The sequence below is a fragment of the Chiloscyllium plagiosum genome, unplaced genomic scaffold (genome assembly GCF_037043375.1).
Source record: "Chiloscyllium plagiosum isolate Xiang-an unplaced genomic scaffold, Cpla_swu_hap1 HiC_scaffold_45, whole genome shotgun sequence".
Taxonomy (NCBI): Eukaryota; Metazoa; Chordata; class Chondrichthyes; order Orectolobiformes; family Hemiscylliidae; genus Chiloscyllium; species Chiloscyllium plagiosum.
In genome coordinates, this window is record NW_028270183.1 from 17,546,074 (window position 1) to 17,570,484 (window position 24,411).

The 24,411-nt window shown below is 43.2% G+C and overlaps 1 protein-coding gene across 5 annotated transcripts in view; it reads left to right on the forward strand.

Moving 5' to 3' along the window:
- Positions 1–5,913: 5,913 nt before the first annotated feature.
- LOC122552188 (A-kinase anchor protein 8-like) overlaps positions 5,914–24,411 on the forward strand; it is a 33,197-nt gene continuing 14,699 nt past the window's right edge. The window contains exons 1-6 of one of the 5 annotated variants that reach the window (XM_043694783.2): positions 5,930–6,004; positions 15,387–15,434; positions 17,257–17,452; positions 18,391–18,850; positions 19,685–19,796; positions 20,271–20,299. In XM_043694783.2, coding sequence (XP_043550718.2) covers positions 5,986–6,004; positions 15,387–15,434; positions 17,257–17,452; positions 18,391–18,850; positions 19,685–19,796; positions 20,271–20,299 — 864 coding nt within the window. In that variant the 5' untranslated portion in view covers positions 5,930–5,985. Of the gene's footprint in view, positions 6,005–15,386; positions 15,435–17,256; positions 17,453–17,479; positions 17,624–17,974; positions 18,199–18,389; positions 18,851–19,684; positions 19,797–20,270; positions 20,300–24,411 lie in introns of those variants that run through there. The other 4 variants (XM_087983225.1, XM_043694784.2, XM_087983227.1 and 1 more) reach the window with 4 other exon arrangements.

Genomic DNA, 24,411 nt, shown 5'->3' on the forward strand with positions numbered 1-24,411 from the left:
TCCTTCTTTAGAGACTGCAATTTCCCTTCCCACGTGGTTAAAGATGCCCTCCAACGCATCTCATCCACATCCCGCACCTCCGCCTCAGACCCAACCCCTCCAACCGCAACAAGGACAGAACGCCCCTGGTGCTCACCTTCCACCCTACCAACCTTCGCATAAACCAAATCATCCGCCGACATTTCCGCCACCTCCAAACAGACCCCACCACCAGGGATATATTTCCCTCCCCACCCCTCTCCGCCTTCCGCAAAGACCGTTCCCTCCGTGACTACCTGGTCAGGTCCACGCCCCCCTACGACCCACCCTCCCATCCTGGCACTTTCCCCTGCCACCGCAGGAACTGTAAAACCTGCGCCCACACCTCCTCCCTTACCTCTATCCAAGGCCCCAAAGGAGCTTTCCACATCCATCAAAGTTTTACCTGCACATCCACTAATATCATCTATTGTATCCGTTGCTCCCGATGCGGTCTCCTCTACATTGGGGAGACTGGGCGCCTCCTAGCAGAGCGCTTTAGGGAACATCTCCGAGACACCCGCACCAATCAACCAAATCACCCAGTGGCTCAACATTTCAACTCCCCCTCCCACTCTGCCGAGGATATGGAGGTGCTGGGCCTCCTCCACCGCCGCTCCCTCACCACCAGACGCCTGGAGGAAGAACGCCTCATCTTCCGCCTCGGAACACTTCAACCCCAGGGCATCAATGTGGATTTCAACAGTTTCCTCATTTCCCCTTCCCCCACCTCATCCTAGCTTCTAACCTCCAGCAACTCGATCCCCTGACCTGTCCGGACTTGTCCGACCTGCCCAGCTCCTTTTCCACCTATCCACTCCACCCTCTCCTCCCTGACCTATCACCTTCATCTCCTTCCCCACTGACCTATTGTACTCTATGCCACTCTCTCCCCACCCCCACCCTCCTCTAGCTTATCTCTCCATGCTTCAGGCTCGCTGCCTTTATTCCTGATGAAGGGCTTTTGCCCGAAACGTCGATTTTGCCTGTCTTCGGATGCTGCCTGAATTGCTGTGCTCTTCCAGCACCACTGATCCAGAATCTGGTTTCCAGCATCTGCAGTCATTGTTTTTACTCCAAACAATAGGGCTTTCGGACCAGGGAGTATTGGAGCAGTGCCACGCCCCAAACTTTTTGTTGTTGGACAATCCTTTTCTTTTCCACATGGATTTTGTCATTCGTGAAGTTTCCCTTCTTCCCCTCCCAATCCAAGTTATAAACAGCATAAATATCCTGATACTCGTAGTACAGGTCTGAGTGTCGTTGGGGGGACTAAAAGAACAAATATTTTCGTAAAGCTTTCTGCCTTGCGGACTTCGGGAAATTTTACAAAATATGCCAGTGTAAATGGAAAACAGCTAAAGGACCTCGTCACTGTGTGGTTCTGAGTTGAAATCCACGCTTGAATGTGAGCACAAAATATCTACTGGATAGTGTGATGTCAGCAGTACTATGAGATATTAAATCATTTAGGACCCGTGTGCTTTTTCAGGTGAATGTAATGATTCCATGTCGTTATTTTGATAAGGAACAAGGGACCTTTTCCCAATTTCTAGCTAATATTTATCCCTCAACCCATATGGCTAAAAAGAGGAAGGAATTTGAAGCTTTTTGTCTTGCAATCATCAGGCTTATGACACAAGAGACAAGGTTGGAGACAGTGACGCTCACTTATAAAGCATTCAAAAAGTGCTGGTTGGGCCATCATTTTTTTTGATTTAGAAACTCGCCTGTATGTACCACACCAACAACTTTCCATAACGTCACTTCTGCCAATGTTTCCCAGATAATATCCAGGTAACCCTAGAACTCAAAGCCCTAAGGCCTGGAGCCTGCAAGGAGCACAATCTTCTACATAGCCTATCATTCTCAGAAAAGGACTTGAACTGTAGACACTCAAGTTAAAAATCTGATGCCCTACCAACTGAGCTATCCAGGGTCTAGGTTGAGCCATCATTGGCATGGTGATGGAGCAGATATTGTTCACTGTCAAGATTGTCAATCTTAGTTCTCAGACCAGGCAAGTGGAGCCTACCTGGTTAGCTATTGCCATGGTCGAAAAGTGTGGTGCTGGAAAAGCACAGCAGGTCAGGCAGGATCTGGGGAGCAGGAGAGTTGATATTTCAGGCTGATGAAGAGCTTATGCCCAAAATGTCGAATCTCCTGCTCCTAGGATGCTGCCTGACCTAATGTGATTTTCCAGTGCCACACTTTTCGACTCTGACTCTCCAGCATCTGCAAGTCCTCGCTTTCTCACAGCTGTTGCCAGGGGAATGCACCGATTGGCAATCTCCGCTACCCCTTTTTCAAAAGCTTTGACTGCTTGTCTTTCAGCAATTATTATTTCAGGTAGCACAAACCTGCAGACAAGGCATAGTTTGAACAAAATTTAATTTAGCTTGATTTTAAAACAATCAACCACAAGGTGAACTGTCAATTTTCCTGCTATCTAGTGTTAATTGCCACTCTCAGAATTCCATTTATTTCTTGTTCGCTGACCTTTTCTTATGTTTGGTCTTAGTCAAGAGAAAACTGATTGATAGCTGGAATGGGATTGGTATCTTATGAAGGTTGGACACATCAGAGTTGAGAAGAATGAGGTGTGATCTTATTGAAACCTATAACATCCCAAGAAGGCGATAGGTTGGATGCAGACAGGATGTTTCTCCTTATGGAGGAGACCAGAACTTGGGAACACAGTTTAAAAGTAGGGTTACTCATTTGACGAGATGAGGAGAATTTTCTTCTGTGAGGGCTGTGTCATTTTGGCCTCCTGATGGAGGCAGGTCATTGAAAATTTTCAAGGCAGAAGTTAATAGTTTCTTGACTAACAAGAGTCAAAGGAAAATGGAATTAAGATCACAAATAACATGATTTTATCAAACAGTGGAGCAAACTCGAAGGCCTGCTCCTAAATTTATTTGTGAAACAGCATTTCTAATTTCTCAACTTTGTATGAAGTAAAACCCCATCAACAGATGTATTCTCTCTCTGAAACTAGGACCATGGGAGCAGGGGTAAGCCATTCTGCCCCTCAAGCTTGCTCCACCATTTTCAATGAAAACTGATAATTGACTTCAATACCATAATCCTGTGCTATCCCCACATCATTTTATACTATTTAATAAGTGAAAATGTATCAGTCTCTCTCTTGATTTTAAATGCCTGAATGCCCACCAGCTTCAGAGATAGGGAATTCAAAAGGGTCCCATCCTATAAGTTTAAAATGGCTTTTTTTTCTCAATTGTGTCCCCCGAATACAGATCGCATAGCTAGGATTAACTACCTTTGAGCATCTACTCTGTCTATGCTTTTAAGAATTTATAAAATTTTAAAGAAATGGATTTTCAAAACATTTTATGAAATATATGGTTTATTGGATTAAAAGGCAAAAGTTATTATTACTAGTGTAGTACAAGCAATGTCGTCTAAGAAAGAAGAACTTGAAGGCTATTGTTATTGGAGAAAGGCTGCGAAATTGCAGGTGAACTGCTGATTCAGAGAGCTGCTGCAGATACAGTAGCTAAATGGCCTCTTCCTGCACTGTAGTTTTTTTTGCAAATTGGTGGCACACAGCCTTTCAATAATGCAGTGGGTATTCCGTCTCCATCAGTGGCCCTGTTGCTCCCAGCTGTCAGATGGCTTTCTCAAGCCTCATTCCAGGTTGGTCTGGTGCTGATGTGGTGGTGAACATGGAGTGGGATGCAGTCAATCATATACACATCGAATACCGAATCTAGATTGAGGAGATCTTCACGGCAGTACTTCCAGCAAGCATTGATTGCTATTGTTAGTGTGACTGGCAGGCTCACGCCAGGCCAAATGCAGAGACCATGTGAAAACCTGGGCAATCCCAGTTCATCTAACTCCATGCTTCATCAAACAACATGCCAGAGTCAGGCATGCAGATCAGATCTACTATGTGGCCATTTAATCATTTCGGGATCTGCAGTAACTCTACTAGTGGAAGAAATTCATCTTTGGTCCTGGGGGGTGTCAAGTATCATATTAATCAAAAGACAATTTGTATAGGTTTTATGATAGACCTTTAGGGGCAGTTGGGACACAAACATCCAACTTGGACTGGTAAAAAAGTAATCCGTCATTTTTACAGAACAGCCTAATAAGAAGTAATAGGAAAATACTGAAGAAGTTTAGCAGATCTGGCAACATTCTATGGAGCAAGAAACAGAGTTATTATTGGGTATGGTATGACACCTCTTCAGAATTACCCTTCGTCAGAAAGGGGTGGTTGAGGCAGGAATCTTTAAGACATTTAAGAAGTATTTAGATTATCTTTTGAAGCACCATAATGTGGACCTAGAGCTGGAAAATGTGATGAAACACCATAGATTCTTGATATCTGGACCAGACACAATGGGCCTTTTACCCCGTGCTTTAACATTCTATGACTCTAAAACAAATCAAAAGCAGAACTTACTTGAGAAATTCAACAGATCTGGCAATGGCAGTGAAGAGAAAACTGAGTTAATGTTTCAAATCCTGACTCCCTTCTTCACTTAGATTCATTGATACGTACAGCATGGAAACAGACCCTTCGGTTCAACTCGTTCATGCCGACCAGATATCCCAACCTAATCTAATCCCACTTGCCAGCATTTGGCTCATGTCCCTCTAAACCTTTCCTATTCATGTAGCAATCCTTTTAAATGTTGTAATTGTACCAGCCTCCACCACTTCCTCTGGCAGCTCATCTTATACACAGACGGTCCTCCGTGTGAAAAAGTTGCCCCTTAGTTCCCTTTTATATCTTTCCCCTCTTACCCGAAACCTATGCCTTCTAGTTCTGGACTTGCCCACTCCAGGGAAAAGACCTTGTCTATTTATCCTATCTATGCCCTCATGGTTTTATAAACTTATATAAGATCACTCCTTAGCCTCCGACACTCCAGGGAAAACAGCCTCCGACACTCCAGGGAAAACAGCCCCAGCCTATTCAGCTTCTTCCTATATCTCAAACCCTCTAACCCTCACAACATCCTTGTAAATCTTTTCTGAACCCTTTCAAGTTTCACAACATCCTTCTGCTAGGAAGACTAGAACTTCTGGAGAGGTTGAGGCAGAATCTCTCGACATTTAAGGCATATCGAGATGGTCATTTTAAGTACCATAATATGGACCTAGGGCTGGAAAATGGGGTGCCACACCTGCTGAATTTATCCAACAATATCTGTTCTTCACTATGTTGGACTGTCCAACTCCTTGAGCCTGGTCCCTACCATTCAGGAGGATTATGGTGGAGCTGTACATTTTCATGCATAACTGTTGATTCCTCTATTGACCAAGAATCTGTCTGTGTATATCTCTGAATCTAAATGTATAGTACTTTGCAGCAGTGAGTTCCAAAGGTAAACGACCTTCTGAGAGAAACAGTTCTTAGATTTACATATTTTCCCAATCAATCTGTAACACACCTCTGGAGTAGGGTAGAGTCGGAAAGTGTGGCGCTGGAAAGCACAGCAGGTCTGGTAGCATCACATTTCTGATGAAGAGCTTACGCCCCAAACGTCGATTGTCCCGCTCCTCGGATGCTACCTGACCTACTGTGCTTTTCCAGCGCCGCATTTTTCGAGTCTGATCTCCAACCTTTGCAGTCCTCAGTTTCTCCTGAAGTCAGACTTGAACCCAGGTATGCTCGGTTTAGGAAAGGAGACTGGATGAAACAAGGGAAACGTTTAGCACCTGTCAAGGGCAAATGGGAGATTTGAAACTACAGTTGGACCCTGCACCTCCAGCAGTATAAACATTAACCCGCTACACCACCAATGATGAAGGACGAAGGTGGAAAAGCAACATATACGTCACAGTGGCCGGCACATGACGCTGCAGCGTGACGTCTCTCACGGGTTGCAGACGCTGCGACGTGACGACGCCTTCATCCCACGTGACTCCACGCGTTTGACGTCGCCAAGGGCCTGACCGTTTTCTTTCTGAAGCCGGACCACAATGGACGGTCGCTACGGAGGTGGGTGACAATCTGGCTTTCGTTTCTTTTTGCACTCACGCCTCCACCTGCCTTATCAGCATTTTCGCGCTTGGTGAAAATCGACAAATTCCTTCTTTTTCAATCCACCTTCCCCCCCCCCTCCCCCCTCCAAAATAAGACCCCTTACTATTGAAAGCCCGATTTTCTCCCTTGGCGCCCCCGTCGTTAGGTGTTTGTTTCTACCCCTTTTTTTCCACGATTAGTAAAACCGCAGCATTGCCACGGTGGTCCCTCCCATCCAGGTTTCACGAATTGGTCTAGCTGCTGTTGGAGACATCTACCATTGGCTGGTGATGATATCAATCACCCTCCGAACAGCCAGGGGGATGTCGAATTATTTTAACAGACGACTTAGATCCACTTTTATTCCAACCTTGGATATGTTTTTGGGGGGTTGGTAGGGTAATTACTGACGGGCACCTTCAGAAATAGAACCGATCCGTATTCAGTCAAATAAAAATTGTGACGCACGCGTGGTTTGCTGTCGCTTCTCCGTGGCGGTTTTGAAGATTGGGTGTTTTCTGATCGGTTCCTGACTTTTCTTTTCCTCTATACATTTAGTTTTATTAAATACTGTGTATTGATTTGATGGCGAGGGACTTTTTTTTCCCACCGCCCTTTTGCTCCAATGTCCTATTCCCCGATTCCCTCGATCACCACAAAATGGCCGCCGCCTCCTACTCCAGGCGCGCCCCCAGAGCTCGCGCGCGCACGCACGCGCCACAAATCTGACACCCCAAATCGGCGTGATGTATTCTTTCCACTCTTTTCCCCGCCAGCCCCCTTCTCTCTGTCCGCACCCCCCCCCCAGCCCCCTTCTCTCTGTCCCCACCCCCCCAGCCCCCTTCTCTCTGTCCCCACCCCCCCCCAGCCCCCTTCTCTCTGTTCCCCCCCCAGCCCCCTTCCCTCTGTCCCCACCCCCTTCTCTCTGTCCCCACCCCCCCAGCCCCCTTCTCTCTGTCCCCACCCCCCCCAGCCCCCTTCTCTCTGTCCCCAGCCCCCTTCTCTCTGTCCCCACCCCCCCAGCCCCCTTCTCTCTGTCCCCACCCCACCCCCAGCCCCCTTCTCTCTGTCCCCACCCCCCCCAGCCCCCTTCTCTCTGTCCCCACCCCCCCCAGCCCCCTTCTCTCTGTCCCCAGCCCCCTTCTCTCTGTCCCCACCCCCCTTCTCTCTGTCCCCACCCCCCCCAGCCCCCTTCTCTCTGTCCCCACCCCCCCCAGCCCCCTTCTCTCTGTCCCCAGCCCCCTTCTCTCTGTCCCCACCCCCCCAGCCCCCTTCTCTCTGTCCCCACCCCACCCCCAGCCCCCTTCTCTCTGTCCCCACCCCCCCCCAGCCCCCTTCTCTCTGTCCCCACCCCCCCCAGCCCCCTTCTCTCTGTCCCCACCCCCCCAGCCCCCTTCTCTCTGTCCCCACCCCCCCAGCCCCCTTCTCTCTCTTCCCCCCCCAGCCCCCTTCTCTCTGTCCCCACCCCTTTCTCTCTGTCCCCACCCCCCCAGTCCCCTTCTCTCTGTCCCCAGCCCCCTTCTCTCTGTCCCCACCCCTCCCAGCCCCCTTCTCTCTGTCCCCACCCCTCCCAGCCCCCTTCTCTCTGTCCCCACCCCTCCCAGCCCCCTTCTCTCTGTCCCCACCCCTCCCAGCCCACTTCTCTCTGTCCCCACCCCTCCCAGCCCCCTTCTCTCTGTCCCCACCCCTCCCAGCCCCCTTCTCTCTGTCCCCACCCCTCCCAGCCCCCTTCTCTCTGTCCCCACCCCTCCCAGCCCCCTTCTCTCTGTCCCCACCCCCCCCAGCCCCCTTCTCTCTGTCCCCACCCCCCTTTCTCTCTGTCCCCACCCCCCTTTCTCTCTGTCCCCACCCCCCTTTCTCTCTGTCCCCACCCCCCCTTCTCTCTGTCCCCACCCCCCCTTCTCTCTGTCCCCACCCCCCCTTCTCTCTGTCCCCACCCCCCCTTCTCTCTGTCCCCACCCCCCCTTCTCTCTGTCCCCACCCCCCCTTCTCTCTGTCCCCACCCCCCCTTCTCTCTGTCCCCACCCCCCCTTCTCTCTGTCCCCACCCCCCCTTCTCTCCGTCCCCACCCCCCCTTCTCTCCGTCCCCACCCCCCCTTCTCTCCGTCCCCACCCCCCCTTCTCTCCGTCCCCACCCCCCCTTCTCTCCGTCCCCACCCCCACCCTTCACTCGCACGCTCCCCACCCCTCTGCCCCCCACCACCCTCTGTCTCTCTCCACCCATCTCACCACGCTCTCTCCATCCCTCTTTCTGTTCTCCCCCACCCAATTATTCTTTCATAATGCTTCCCTCTTTTGCAGTTTTACTTCATAGGTAGCTGTACTGTGGAAGGTAAAAATCGGAATATTGGTGCCAAATTACTGCAATGTTATTGTAGTAATTGGTCACTAATTCTTGCCATTCATCATCTCTCCGATAAGATGTTATGAGCAGAGATATTTTGGGTATAGTGATTAGGTAATTGGTTGATGTGGATTGTCTTTCAGACTGTTTTTGTTCAATTGGATGTGTTGTCTGCAAAAACTTAGTGATTGCTTCCTGTTGTAATGAACTGTAACACAAATGAAACTTGTGTAACACTCAATGGAGTTGCCTTGGTGAATACAGAATTGGATGTGATCTTCTAGTTCGGATTATTTTAAGATCTGCCTTGGGAATGAATTTAAAAATAGCATCCGAGTGCCTTGTATTAATGGTTGTTGTTACGTAATGTTTGCCAACATGAGGGCTTGATTTCACGTGAGTTCACTCACGGAGTCAAAGAGATGTACAGCACGGAAACAGACCCTTCAGTCCAACTTGTGCAAGCTGACCAGATACCCTAAATACGTCTCGCCCCATTTGCCAGCATTGGCCTATCGCCTTCTTTAAACCTTCCTATTTATGTATCAATTCAGGTGCCTTTTAAATGTTGTAATTGTACTAGCCTCCACCAATTCCTCTGGCAGCTCATTAAGTTCCCCTTTTAAATGCTTCCTCTCTCACCGTAAACCTACGCCCTCTAGTTTTGGACTCACCCACAGTGTGGAAAAGACCCTGTCTATTTACCCTATCCATGCCTCATTTTATAAACTTCGATTAGGTCACTTATAAACCATGTCCAGGGAAATAGACCCAGCCGGTCCCTTTAGCTCAAATCCTCCAACCATGACAACATCCTTGAAAATCTTTTCTGAACTCTCTCAAGTTTTACAGCATCCTTTCTGTGGCAGAGGGACCAGAATTGCATGTAGTATTCCAAAAATGGCTGAACTAATGGCCTGTACAGCCACACCATGACCTTCCAACTCTTATACTTCATATGCTGACCAATAAAGGTGAGCATACCAAATGCTGCCCTCACTGTCCTACCTGCGACTCCACTTTCAAGGGACTGTAAACTTGCACTCCAAGGTCTCTTTGTTCAGCAACACTCCCCAGGACCTTATCATTAAGTGTGTAGTCTGCTCTGATTTGCCTTTCCAAAATGAAGCACCTTGAATTTATCTAAATTAAATTCCATCTGGCACTCCTCAGCCCAATGGCGCACTTCACTACTACGTCTCCAATTTTGGTGTAATCTGCTAATCATACCTCCTTTGTTCACATCCAAATCATTTATATAAATGATGAAAAACATTGGATCCCTCACCAATCCTTGTGCACAGGTTCCTGTCTGAAAGGCAACCCTCCACTCCCACCCTCTGTCTTTTACCTTGGAGCAAGTTCGGTATCCAAATGGTTAATTCTCCCTGTATTTCATGTGATCTAACTTTGCTACCCAGTCTACCATGAGGAACCTTTGTCAAACGCTTTACTGAAGTCCATATACATCACACTCGCCACTCTGTCCTTATCAATCCTCTGCATTACTAATTCAAAAAACTCAGTCACGTTAGTGAATCATGATTTCTCATGCACAAAGCCATGTTGACTGTCCTTAATCGGTGCTGAAAATGTGTTGCTGGAAAAGCGCAGCAGGTCAGGCAGCATCCAAGGAGCAGGAGAATCGACGTTTCGGGCATGAGCCCTTCATTCCTGAAGAAGGGCTCATGCCCAAAACGTCGATTCTCCTGCTCCTTTGATGCTTCCTGACCTGCTGCGCTTTTCCAGCAACACATTTTCAGCTCTGATCTCCAGCATCTGCAGTCCTTACTTTCTTCTATCCTTAATCGGTATTTACCTTTCCAAATGCATTTAATCCTGTCCCTCAGGATTCCGTCCACCGCCAATGTCAGGCTCACTGGTCTGTAGTTCACTGACTTTTCCTTACCGCCTTTCTTAAATAGTGACACCACATTAGCCAACCGCCAGTCTTCCAGCACCTCATCTGTGGCTATCGATGATACAAATATTTCACTTCCCTAGCTTCCCTCAGAGCTCTAGGGTACGCCTCATCACATCCTGGGGATTTACCTACCTTAATGCCTTTTAAGCTATCCAGCACCGCCACCGACATGAACTATTTTCAAGATGTTGGTGTTTATTTCCCCATGTTCTATACCTTCCATATCCTTCTCCAGAGTAAACATTGATGCAATATACTTGTTTAGTATCTTCTCAATCTCTGTGGCCCCACACATAGGCGGCCTTGCTGATCTTTAAGGGGCCCTATTCTCTCCCTAGTTGTACTTTTGTCCTAAATGTATTTGTAGAATCCCGTTGGATTCTCCTTAACCGTATTTGCCAAAGCTTTCTCATTCCCTCTTTTTGCACTCCTGATTTCCCGCTTAAATGTACTCCTACTGCCTTTAAACTCTTCTCAGGGTTTAATCAATTTCTGCTGTCCAAATGTGACACATGCTTCCTCTTTCTTGACCAAAACCTCAATTTCTCTACACTGACCAGCCTTGCCCTTCACCCTAACTGTCTCCAGACTCTTGTTACCCAGGAGAATGAAAATAGAGGGGCCAAATTAGTGTATTGCCGTTTCTGTCTTGAACTGGAGGCATATCATGTGCTAGGCAGTGCAATGTACATATGACTTCTAAGGTAATATTTGCCACAGGTGCATCTTAGATTATAGATTATATGTGGTTATATTCTGTCACTATAACATTGAGTATTACCACTGCTTTGTAATATTGGCTGTACTGAGGTGGAGGCGATGGTCTGTGTTGCCCACCATGGCAGATACACTAAGTTTGTTGTTGAGTCTAGTAATATCTGTGTTGTCGAATAAAGCCAGTTGGTTCACTAACATCCTTTAAAGAGAAATGTTATCCTTGCCTGGTCTTACCTACAAGTGACTTCAGGTGCACACCAACATGGCAAACACTTAACTGCCCTCCGAAATGGCCGAGCAAGCTGTTCAGTTGCAACCATCTCTACAAAGTCTCAGAAAAAAAATAAAATCGGATGGGCCACCTGCACTTCAGCACTGGAAATGACAATGGCAAACACAGACCTTTTGAAACCATGTAAAGTTGCCCTTATCAACATGTGTGGGCCAGTGCCAGAATTGGGAGAACTGTCTCAGACCATTCAAGAAGCAATCTGACATAGTCATACTCAGGATTGTACCTTACAGACATTATCTCAGACACCATCTACTAGCATGACAAACCCAGCGGAGGTAGTGTCACAGTGGTCTACAATCAGGAGGAAGTTTCATCGGTGTCATCAAGTAACAAGAAATACCATACTTGACCTAATCCTTGCCACTCTGCCTGCAGATACATCTGTTCATAAGTGACCACTGCACAATCCTTGTAGAGACCCAGTCTCGCCCTTACATTGATAATTCCTTACACTGTGTTGTGTGGACACAATAACTATGTTAAATTGGACAGACTTTGAACAACAACTTGAGACTGGCCATCTCTGAAGCACAGTGGGCTAACAATAGCAGAACTGAACACTGTCAAAATTTGCAACCTCATATCCCTACTCTACGATCACCGTCAAGCCAGGGGGGTGAACCATGTTCAGTGAAGAGTGCAGGAGGGCATGTGAGAAGCCACACCGGGCATATCTAACAATGAGGTCAACTTGGTGAAGTTACCTAACAGTGCTACCTGTGTGTCAAACAGCACAAGCAACAAGTGATGGAACTAAGTAATTCTGCATCCAAAAGATTAGATCTAAACTCTGCAGTCCTGTTGCATCCAGTCATGAATGATAATAGACGTTGAACAACTCAGTGACAAAAGGAACTTCCACAGACATCCTTGTCTTCAGCTAAGGCTGAAGCATGTGCAGTAAATGTCAGCCAGAAGCAGCGATTGGATGAACCATCTCTGCATGCCCCAGGGTCACATGCCAGTCTTCAGCCAATTTGGTTCTTTTGATGTAATGGTTGGAGTCACTGGATACTGCGAAGTCTGTAATCTCTGACAATGTCCAGTTGAAGTACTGAAGATGTTCCAGAAATGTCTGCACCTGTAGCTAAGCTGTTCCAGTGAAAACAAAACTTGTCACCAGGTGAGTAGCAGGGAGGGAATGGATTGATTGCTGAAAATGCGACGGAGGCAGGTTCAGTCGAGGCATTAGGGAAGCATCGGCTGGTTCTTTGGATAGAAATGATGTGCAGGGTTATGTGGAAAAGATTGGACCAAATGTCCTTCTGGGCGCTCAAATCTGTGATCATCCAGGCTATCAAGCACCACTTTATTACCAATAGTATTTGCAGTGATTCCCATTTTGAATTCTGCCAGTGTCATTCAGCTTCTGACCTCATTACAGTGTTGGTTCAAACATGGACAGAAGAGTGATTCAGGTGTGAGGAAAGTATAACTGCCTTTCAGTCAAGGCTGCATTTGACAGTATGGCATTGAGCAACCCAAGTAAAATTGGAGTCTGCAGAAATTGGTGAAAGGAATTAAACTCTGGAATCCTGTCTGGCATAAAGGAATATATAGTTGTGGTTGTTGGAGGTCAGTCATCTCTGTTCCAGAGCACATTTCCAGGAGTTCTTCTGCATATTGTCCTCTGCCCAAACATCTTCATCTTGTTTCATCATTTACCTTTCTTCCATCATGAGGTCATAAGTGGGGATTTTCACTAACGATTGTGCTGTGTTTAATGCCATTTATAATGACTACGATTCTGAAATATCTAAATGCATTAAGACTTGGATAATATCTAGGCTTAAGCTGACAAGTGGTAAGAAACCCAAACATCAGGCAATGACCTTCTCCAATGAGAGAGAATCAAACCATCACCCCTTAACCATTGTCATCACTGAATTCTCCACTATCAACATTAAAGGGTTATCATTGACGAGAAATTGAAATGGGTGAGCCATACAAATACAGTGAGGACAAGAGGTCAGGAATCTTGCAGTGTCATGAATGATGGCAACTCTCCCTGACTCAACCTGCCTGTCATCTACAAGGAGTATGATAAAATGCTCTCCAATAGCCTGATTGAGTGCAATGTTGACAACAACAAACCTTAACACCAACCATGATCATGCAGCCTCCTTAATTGGCACCACCTAGAAAAAAATTCACTTCTGCATCACTGACACTCAGTAGCAGCAGTATGTACCACCTACAAGATGCAGTGGAGAAATTTACCAAGGCTCCTTCGACAACATGTTTCAAACCTGCAACCACTTCCATCAAGAAGGACCAGGGCAGCAGATACGTGGGAGCATGACCATCTGCAAGTGCTCCTTCAAGTTAGAGTGGTGAGTGACTTGGAAGTCTGTTGATGATACTTCTGTGTTTGAGTCAAACTCCTGGCATTCCCTTTCCAATGGCAATGCGAGTCCTCCTGCAGCAAATATATAGTGGATTTTCAAGAAGGCAGCTCTCCAATGCCTTCTAGACATGTCATCACTGGCTGCGCCAGCACTTATTTTACTATATTCCTATGACTGGAAAAAGTCCCAACATATTGATCATTACTAATTCTTTTATTGTCATTTCCAGATAATAAAATGAAGTTGTTAAAATCATACACTGTAGTCCTTTGTTTTCTGTGCTATATGTTGCATATTTGAGAAACACATTTAGCTGATATGCTGTTATTAATCGTGTACTTGCTTATATCTCTTGAGATTTCATAAAAGTAATCCTGTACAAAACTTTGTTCTTTTAATGTCATTACAACATTTCTCGTTTATACTGGCTGAATTTTGTTACAAAGTTTGCACGGATTGGAATGATGTAACATGCTATCATTTGTCTACTTGCCTGTGGCAAAATCCTCTGAAGTTTGTTGTTGGCTGAGATATATAGGATGTTGCCAAGCATATGCCTTAATGCCTCCACATTGGGGTAATTATCATGCATTGTTCGTAAGTTGCAATTAGGTAGCACTGAAACATCTATTCAATTTTCTTTTTAAAGTTAGTGTGTGATAAAAATATACTCCTTTATATGATAGGGAGTATAGGTGCTAGTAGTATCTTATAATGGGCTATTCAGATTGAAACTATGTATCTGTTTGTTTTTATTTAATTACATCATAACCTGTTCTAATGTTGAATGTAGTTGGAATGTGTTGACAAGACTAAATAAGATACATTTGCTTGCGAGAAACTGTTATGGTCTTCCATTTTTTTTCTCCCAATAAATTCACAAAACAAGTTGATTCTTGCATGTTTTATATCTCTCTACAGTCATTTGATTTATTGCTGCATGCTTATTCTTCTGTAATGTCTTTAATTGTTAAGGTTTCCCTTCTCATTTCCATCTTTCCTTAACCTAAAACAGTTCTGTGCTAAATTGATGCCTACCTCGAGGTGAGTTAGGGTTATATAATCTATTTTTCAACATGTCCTGCAGCTGCAGTTTCTTGGTCTGAATGACTTCTAATAATTGTGGATGTTGAGTTTTAAACCTTCTCCCAGAATGTGTTTCGCTTTAGTGTTTAATGCATCAGTTTACCAGTGATGTGGTAATCCTTGCATTTTGAGAGGTTGAATAGGTATATCCTTTGTACTGCACAAGTGGTAAAATTTCTGGTTTGGGAAAGTGGATATTGGGGCAGAGGGGCAGTGGTGGAATCCATTAGGTTTACAACTCCTGCTGTGTTGAATCTGTAGCTATATAATGAATATGGTGAATATTACACCAAATTAGATTAGATTCCCTACAGTATGAATCTGTTTATTAAATTCATCTCTTCAGCTTCAAATCACCTGTCAGTATTCATTTGGCTTGCATGAGTTCCTTCAGTCGAAGAGATTAGAATATTGACAGAAGTCAGCCTTGGGTCACCTGCAAGAATTGTTTATTTTCTAACTTATTGTGCACAATTTAACTTCTTAGTTATGTTGAGCTGAATTACCTCATCATTGCCATTGTAACAAATTATGCCAGGATCTTCTGGCTTTTACTTCCTTACAAATAACAATGAAGTGCATTTTGTGAAATCATTGAAGTATCAGTTGAGTTGATGATTAGTGTCTGATTCTGTTTTCCTTAGAGTACGGAGAGGATGATGCTTGGAATGCGGGAGGAGACGATGGTCAAGGTGATTTGCTTTCACTTTATCACTAAAGTTCCAGAAGTGGGAAGACATTGTAGGCTAATAGGGTCAGGAATTGCTCTTTAAAATGTACAGTGGAAGTCTGTTATAACGTGGACATAGGGGTTCACAAAATGTAACAGTTCCAACTGGGCCATCTTAAGAAAAAAGTCTGATTTCTCTTATTTTAAAATTAACATTAAATAAAACATCTTTCTAGTATTCATCGGAACTCTGCTTTGCAAATTCAGTTTATTTGAAATATGTTATGGACTTTCACTGTGTAAGGAATAATGGGTTGAATAGGAGGGCATGTGTCGGAATCAATTAATGTTGATGCCCAAATTTGTTATATTGGACATAAATTAAGTAGTAAGCTATGTTATTGGTTATTTATGAGATGAGTAATTCTGGAACCTGGACGAACGATCTATCAAATTATACAGTCGTAGCTATGGGTATTTAAATTCATTTAATTAAATTTGAAATAAAGTGCTAATAATCTATAATACTGATATTTCTGGATTATTGTAAAAAGCTATTTAGCTTGCTGTCCTTTTAAGGTAGGAAATCTACCACCCTTATCTGGTTTAGTTGATTCTTAACTGCCCTCTGAAATGGCCTAGCAAACAACTCCATTGTATCAGACGTGCTAAAATGACATTTGGAAATAGGTAGGGTTAAGCACACTTACAAGAATGACATCTGTTTTCCTTCATTTTAATTGTCTGGTCTCTTGAGGCTAGTTGTCCAGTGTACAATGGCGTAGTACAAAAAACTAATGCACAGTGATACTCAAGATTTTATATTGCACTTGACAAAGTTGCCCTCGTGAGAACTTGAGGAAGGCATATTTGTTTTGCTACTGAGAGACTTAAACTTTTTGGATAATTTTGTGAGATTGGTGGTCAGATTTTAGTATCTGCTTGTGATTGACATATTCAACAATACTGCAATGAAATGAGAATGGCATTCCCATCCCAAACCCATTGCCTGCTTAGGTATTTCATTGCTAAGTTTGCCTTTTTATCTAAACTTGCCACTGTTTGAAGGTTGGAAATAAATTAGCTGGTGCTCCAAAATGGAATTACATAAAGGAGTGTGATGACTTGTAAATCCGTTTTCTTCGAAAACATTTCTCAGGTCAGAGGTGATTTAAAATTAACTGATACAACTGTATATTGAACTCTCAGGTTTTATGATCCTAATTTGTCAGAGTTAAGGTGCTTATAGCATAACATGGATTTGAATGCCTGTACAATTAGGTATTTGAAGAATATTCTGTTTATGACAAAGCAATTTGTTGGGATAAGTGGACGTTGTCTAAGACCAGAGAGCGTAAGTGCTATTGAGGGGATCCAAGGCGAACGTTTTTCACCCAAGCCGCATCTGGGTGGACACTTAAAATGGCAGGGTATAGTAAGCTATGGCCCAAGTACAGGTAAATTGAATTAGTGTAATGAGTTCTTTGTAGATATGGTGGAGCAAAGGGCCTGTTTCTGTGCTCTGTCTGACATTTCCTCCGAATCCAGAATAAATTAGAACACAGTCTTAAAATGAGATCTAGGCCATTTCTGAGTAAAGTTGGGAAGCAAATAAATCTAGAACTGTTTTCACCTTCGAAGCTGTGAATATTGGGACCACTAATCTTCAAAAGGGATTAGTATTGTTTTGAGGCATATGATTGGTGGGTAAATAAAGTCTGTGCGCATTAGTTATGACCTTATTGAATAGTGGTACAGGCTTTGGTTGAAAGTCTGTTCTTCTGACTTGATATTTCAATTTTTTCCTAATCTGAATGTCTGATCTTTTGTTTTGTTTCTGTTAGGGTATGATGGCTATGATTACAATTACAACCAAGATAATTCAGAAAATTATTCAGGAAATTATGGCTATAACTCTGGCAATAAAGCTTGGGATGCTCCTAAAAACACTAACACAGATTCCATCATCGCTAAGATCAACCAACGTCTGGACATGCTCTCTCAGTTAGAGTGTGATAAAACTTCAGGCCAACACAACAGGTATCTTCTGGAAGGTCACTAAATGGTAAAATGCTGCACACATAAAATGAAGAAATTGGCACTTGGGACTGATGTGACACTTCAAATTTAAATAGGCTGGCACACATTTCTTCTTTCCTCCCTCCACCCTCGCCTAACCCCAAAGAAACATTCGCGCTTTTCTTCACTATGGTGAGAAACCCTGATTTTATTCATTATTTTAACCCTTATCGAAATTAAAACATAACTTTTAAATTAACTCAATTAAGCATGAATTGAATGCTTAAGGCTTTAACTAACAATTCATTGTTTAAAACAAAATTATAGCTAATGTTTTGTGTGGTATTCTATGCCAGATTAGCCAGATGCAAGACTTAGTCTTAATTTAAGGCCACTAGGATTGTTGGCATAATTGTTTTATTTATCATACGGGGTATTCCAACTATGAATGTGTCAAATTACTGTTTGCATTAAAATGTATGCTTCATGATGTGCAGATTATAGAATGCTGTAATTGTTTTGTAAAATCTCCCTTCTTTCCAGCAATTAGGTTAAGTTTTTGAGGATGGCATCCAGCAAATGAACATTTGTGATGGGGGTTGGGGTGGAGAATAGAACATTGGACAGTTGACGTGAACCATTTGTCTCCAAAGATTGCTGTTGGCCAAATGAATTGTTTTCCAATTTCTATGAAGGAAAGTTGGATATTGAGCGATTGCAGGCTGGTCACCCCATTACTTACACGTGTATTTGTCTTTTTGGTTTCAGTAAGCCACCTTTTGCTGCTTTATTTAGTAATTTAGACATTGTTTACAGATGTAGAAGTAAAACCTCAGACGCCATGATTACCTGAAATATCCTGTTTAGTTTTTAGTCTGCTATCAGTTGAGTGGCAGGCTTTTGCCATCGTCCTTTCCAGCTACTGATTAGATTCCTTGCTTGCTCTGCAACTCTTTCAGGTTTGCACCTTATGAGTCCTATGACTCCAGGTCTTCAATGAATGACCATGATCCGTACAGATCTGGCTACGGCTATGGTTACGGTGATTCTGGACCTAATTATAACGATTCCTATGGAGGTCACTATGACCACTACGACAACTCCTACGGGACTCGCAGAGATCAGTACCACAACAGAGCATATAGTAGTCAACGGGGTCAGAATTGGTCTAGAGACTGGGCTCCAAATAAGAGAGCAAACTGGAATGACCCCTACATGCAGCCTGGAGGTTCCAGGCGGATGTCTGGACACTGGAATGAGCCAATGGGAGGCAGAGGCTTCAATGCTGCCTCCTCCACCAGAAATCTCCCTTCACTCTTCTCCCCAAACATTATCCCCATGGACCTGTTCCGAGCTCAGGGCTCGGCAAGAGCGTTTGGTGGCAGACTGAGAAGGAGAGACAAGAATCGAAACAGAGGCGTAAGTACCTTTTTTAAACAATGCACTTTATTTTAATCAGTAGCCAGTGGGTATGATCAATGAAAGATCAAAATGGCCAAGTTACAGGATATTTCTTTGCAGTGGAATGTCCATCTCCCTTTTTTATTATCCAGAAATGAGGTGTTCCCTTTGCTCAATAGCTTGCCATTAAGCATAATATTCACATTTTTAACCAGCTGCCTTACTGAGAATCTTAGGAAGAAGTAGGTTTTTGGACATCTGAGTGATTTTTTAAGGTAGTGTAGTGAGGTAGGACTGTCTTTAAGGTAATTCATTGTGTGAAATACTTGATTGTTACGGCTTGATGTAAGACTCCGAATGTCTGTCTTTTCTTCCTGTACTCATGCCCACACCCCTTCCTCAAAAGCTTGCGTCTCTGGTCCATGTGAGCCAAGTTGATGTGTGATGGTCGTGTACGAGCATTACTGGGTATTGATTTGAGGATCTGTTAGGGCAGGGATTGCACTTTGTCGAGACTGATTCACTGTACTGCAACTGCTATTTAAGTGGAGAGCCAATCTCTCATACTGGGATATTTGAGGGCTTTCTTGGTCGGGTAATTAAGAGGTATGAAATGTGTACTAAGCCATAGAAAAAACCCTTCCAGGAAGGAAGATCGGCTATGGTATGCTTTTCCAATAAATTGCATTGTTCGGGAATGCCCTCCATGCATTTGCAGCTGCTTTAGGATTGTTAAATTTGTTTATTTCAAAATACATGTGCTATAATATCTGAATATAATTAACTGATATTCAAAGGTAAACGTTTTAAGTTCTTGAAATGTGATTGCCAATTGTTTTTGCTTTATATCAGAGGAAGAAGGTTATAGGTGGTCCAGGTAGGAAGAGGAAACAGTCAACAAGTAGCACGGAAGATCCTGAAAACAAACAAGCTAAAACAGATGATGGTGAAGATTCTGATGCTGGTACTGAACACTGTTATTTACTTGGACATTTTGTACTGTTTATAAATGAGATGAGTGCATGCAAGTTTGAGGCCAGGTTTGAGCTATTGAATAGAGTTGATGAACAAATGAGTTGGGAACTGCAATGCTCTTTATGTTGGTGATGGCTGAAGATGGGGCTCTGTCATGCTGTACATTAGAATGCAGTATGCTGAAGGAAAAAAAATCATTTTACAAAAACATGGAAGACCTGTCCAAATGTAAATATAGGGAGGAAGAATGGTTCTGCTTCTAATCCATTATTTAGGGTGACTGAAACATTGCAAGTTATTGGAAGACAGTGCAAATTAGAAAATGTGCATATCATCCAGTGAAAGCAGTGTTGTCATTTATTTAAGACTTCTGTAACAATTCAGAACAAAGTTAATGTTACTATTCTTAAAAATCTTAAACAGTAACTGTTCAAAAGCAATTGTTTTTGTTTCTTTATTGTAGAAGACAAGGAAGATGATGGGGCTGAATCAGTAAGTAAAACTTCTGTTGAAGACTTTGTTGTTGAAGTACCTGAGTAGGTAGAGTATGGGTTAGGACTTGGTATGGTTTTGCTGCTCAAAGTTGAAATTGCTTTGCCTTGATTTGGCCAGGAAGGATGTTTTTGTTTAGAAAGGTGGAGTTAGGGAAGCAAGAAGATTTCTGAAGTTTGTTAGTGTGTTACTTCTCGCTGGTTCAGTAGTAGCATGTGTTTTTTCTGTGCAGTTGCGTTCAAACTCTACTACAGTGAAAAGAGCACTCATACCCTAGGCCAACAATTTAATTGTAGTGTTGAGGATACTTCGAGCTGCTTTAATGTTAGGAGAGTGGGACAACAAAAATGTTTTTCATTTACTTCATTACAGTGCTGATATGTTTTAATGCTATACGGACTGGGAATCACTTTGACATCCTGCAATCATTCCTTCCAAGAGAATGGTTTTACATGCAAGGAATAGCATGTACGAATGTGTTAGGTTGTGCTGTGCAACTGATCCTTGGTTGGCACTTCAAATCTTTCTGGTATGGTTTTGGAAGTCTGCAAGCTGCTACATTTCTAGGTCCAATTCCTGGTCTGTGCTTTTCATGGATTTTTTTTGATGGGCTGTGAACCTAGGATATGTCGGCAGTGATTCATCCCAATTGCCCTAGCATTTTGAACCTGGAATCATAAGTGCCCATGCCGTGCTGTTAGGAAGTAATGATGATTGCAGTATAATTAGAAGTATCATCTCAAAATCAAGGAGACTTATGTGAGGTTGCAATTGTAGATGCCAAAAATGGTTGCTGAGAATGGGAAAGCTTGTTTGTATTGACGGAGTAGCTTGTTGTTAAGGATTGAGTGAGCCACTTGAGTGAGTTAGCTAGCGGTCTGCATTGACCTTTGAAACTTTAGTATTCATTTGTAGTTATTAGTATCATGTGAGGTTTGTTATGATTTCTAATCAGTTGAGTGCAAGTTTACAAAAGAAACTTCAGAGATAGGAGTTTATTTATTTAACTAAAATGGAGTATGAAAGTTGTTAAATATAAAATTGTCACAGACCAATGAAACACTTGCAATAAATTAACCTTTAATCTGTTTAAAACAAGTTATTTTTGAAGTTTCTTTAGGGACAGAGAAGAAGATTATTAACATTCAAGATTAGTCTGCTTGGGTTCGAGTTGCACCTGCTCCAGAGATGTATAATAGCATCTCTGAACAAGTTGATTAGAAAATATCTGAAACTAGTAAAGGAGGCAAAAAAAATTCATGAGTCGAAATAAGTCTGCATGGTATAATATGGCTTGTTCCTGAAATTGGTTTTAATGCTTGATGTATAATTCAGCAGCTGTCATTGCTTCTGAAGTTCACTTGTATTTTCTTGTACAAGTGGGTTCCTCAGAATGGCATATTTTTAGAGAGAAAATGCGTCCTAGATTCCTCGGTGGGCACAGCAGTTTTAGCAAACTAAATATTTTAAGGTTTCTTTCTCCCTCACACTCTGCCTGGAGATGTTCATGATTTTTTTTTTCTCCTTTGGTCTGGTTATCAAAGGTACTGCTTGAAGTTTAGCACAATGGCTGTTCTTGGCTAGGTTTCTTTATGCAGCTCATAGCCCCCTTTTGCTCGTAGTTTCTAGTTGGCCCTTTGAACCTGCTCCACAATTTAACATCACCATGGCTGGTCATCTAACTCAGTATCGTTATCCTGCTTTCTCCTCATACTCTTTAGTCCTAAGCAAACTCTCTCGCTCTCTCTCATTTATTCACTCACGCCTCTGCTTTCAGGTTGGTGTTGCTACCAACATGGATGACCACACATGTATGCACATCATTCTGCATCTCCCATATATTTACCCACATCTAAACCACTGAAGCTTCTCTGCATCCTGCTCACAGTATACCCTCTCATTGAGCATTGTGTTATCTGCAAAAGTGGAGGTATTACATTTAGTTCTCTCCTCTAAATCATGAATATATATTGTGATTGTTTCCTGTCTACCAACGAGTTGTCAATTCATTTCAGTACATGACCTTTGATCCCATGGGCATGGTAATCTCTTAGGTGGGACTTGAAATCCACGTAAACTATATCCATTTGTTTGTCCTATCTACTTGTTACATCATCAAATAATTCCCGCATATTTGTCAGACACAGCTTTCACTTTAATCCATGCTGACATTGTTTGATCCTGTCACAGTCTTCCAGTTCAAAAACACAAAATAGCGGGCTTGTTAATTTTGAGCAATGAGAGGTTTTGCAAAGAAGTCAGTTATGCTGATCCCACTTAAAATTATTCCTCCCATCTACTATTTCTTAAGAAATGCAAGAATTCTATTCTCATTTTCTGTTTTGGTATTTCAAGAGTTTTTACATAGTCTGGGCAACTAATAGGAGAGACTAAAAGCTGAGGGTCCAGCTTCAGTGAAAGGAAGACCCTTCAGAACGGGGGTAAGGTTGAATTTCTTCAACTAAAGGGTGGTGCACCTGTGGAACTCATTGCCACAGAAAACTGAAGGTAAAGTCATTAAATGTCTTTAAGACAAGTTTATTATTGGCAAGGGCATCAAGAGTTATGGAATTGAGAAACATATCAGCCATGATTGAATGGTGGAGCAAACTCTGGGCTGAATGACCTAATTCTGATCCAATATCTTGTGTGTCAGCAATCCCTTGGATCTTACAGTTGTGCAGTGAGGAACCTTTTTTTTGTCAGTCTGTTCTGGTTGGCTGAATTAAGAATATACTTTTTTAAAACAAAATCTTTAATCTCTCAACAGTATTATTGATGACTGTCAACTAGCCAAACTAACTAGAATGAATGGAGATGTACTTTTCAGGCAAAATAACCATGTCTCCTGAAGTAGTCATAGTCATTGAAACTGACCCTTGGTCCAAATCTGACATGCCAACCAATTTTCCCACATTAAACTAGTTCTGTTTGCCTGCATTTGGTTCATATCCCTCTGAACCTTTCCTATTCATATACCTGTCCAAATGTCTTTAAAATGTTGTAATTGTACCTGCATCTGCCAATTACTTTGGCAGTTCATTACATGTAAAAACCACCATCTGTGGGAAAAGTTGACCGTAAGATCCCTTTTAAATCTTTCTCCTGTCACCTTAATTTGGACCCCCCTATCCTATGGGAAAGACCTTTGCTATCCACCTTGTGTATGCTCCGCATGACTTTATAAACTTCTATACAGTCATTGTTGTACCTCCTATGCTCCGTGGAGGAAAATGTGCCAGCCTGTCCAGCCTCCATGACTCAAACCATCAGTCCCAGCTGCATCCTTGTGGATCTTTTCTGCAGCCTGTCCAATTTAATTGTATCCTTCGTGTAGCAGGCTGACTGGAATGGTACACAGTACTTCAAAAGTGGCCTTGCCAACATCCTGTACAACTGAAACATAATGTCTCAACTCATACAATCAATGGCCTGAGCAATGAAGGCAAGCTGTGTCAAAAGCCGCCTTAACCATCCTGTTTACTTGTGACACAACTTTCAAGGAACTATGTGAAATAACTCTGGCCACTTGAGTTAACAGAACCTCTGACACTTCTTTGAATTTTTTTGTGGGATGTGGGTGTTGCTCGCTGGCCAGCATTTATTGCCACTCCCTAGCTGCCCTTGTGATGGTGAGCTGCCTTGAACTGCTGCAGTCCACCTGATATACATTGACCCACAATGCCATTAGGAAGGGAATTCTAGAATTTTGATCCAGTGATAGTGAATGAACAGTGACTCACTTTCAAGTCAGGGTGGTGATTGACTTGGAGGGTAACTTGAAGGTGGTGATGTTCCCATATATCTGTAGCCCTTGTCCTTCTAGATCGAAATGGTTGTGATTTTGGAAGGTCCAATCTGAGAATCTTTGGTGAATTTCTGTAGTAGATAGTACACACTGCTGTTATTGAGTGTCAGTGGTGGAGGGACTGGGTGCATTTAGATATACTTCCAATCAAGCAGGCTACTTTGTCTTGGATGGTGTCAAGCCTCTTGAGTGTTGTTGGGGCTGCACTCATCCAGGCAAGTGGGGAGTATTCCATCACACTCCTGATTTGAGCCTTGGAGATAGTGGACAGGTTTTGAGGAGTCAAGACAAATTACTCACTGCA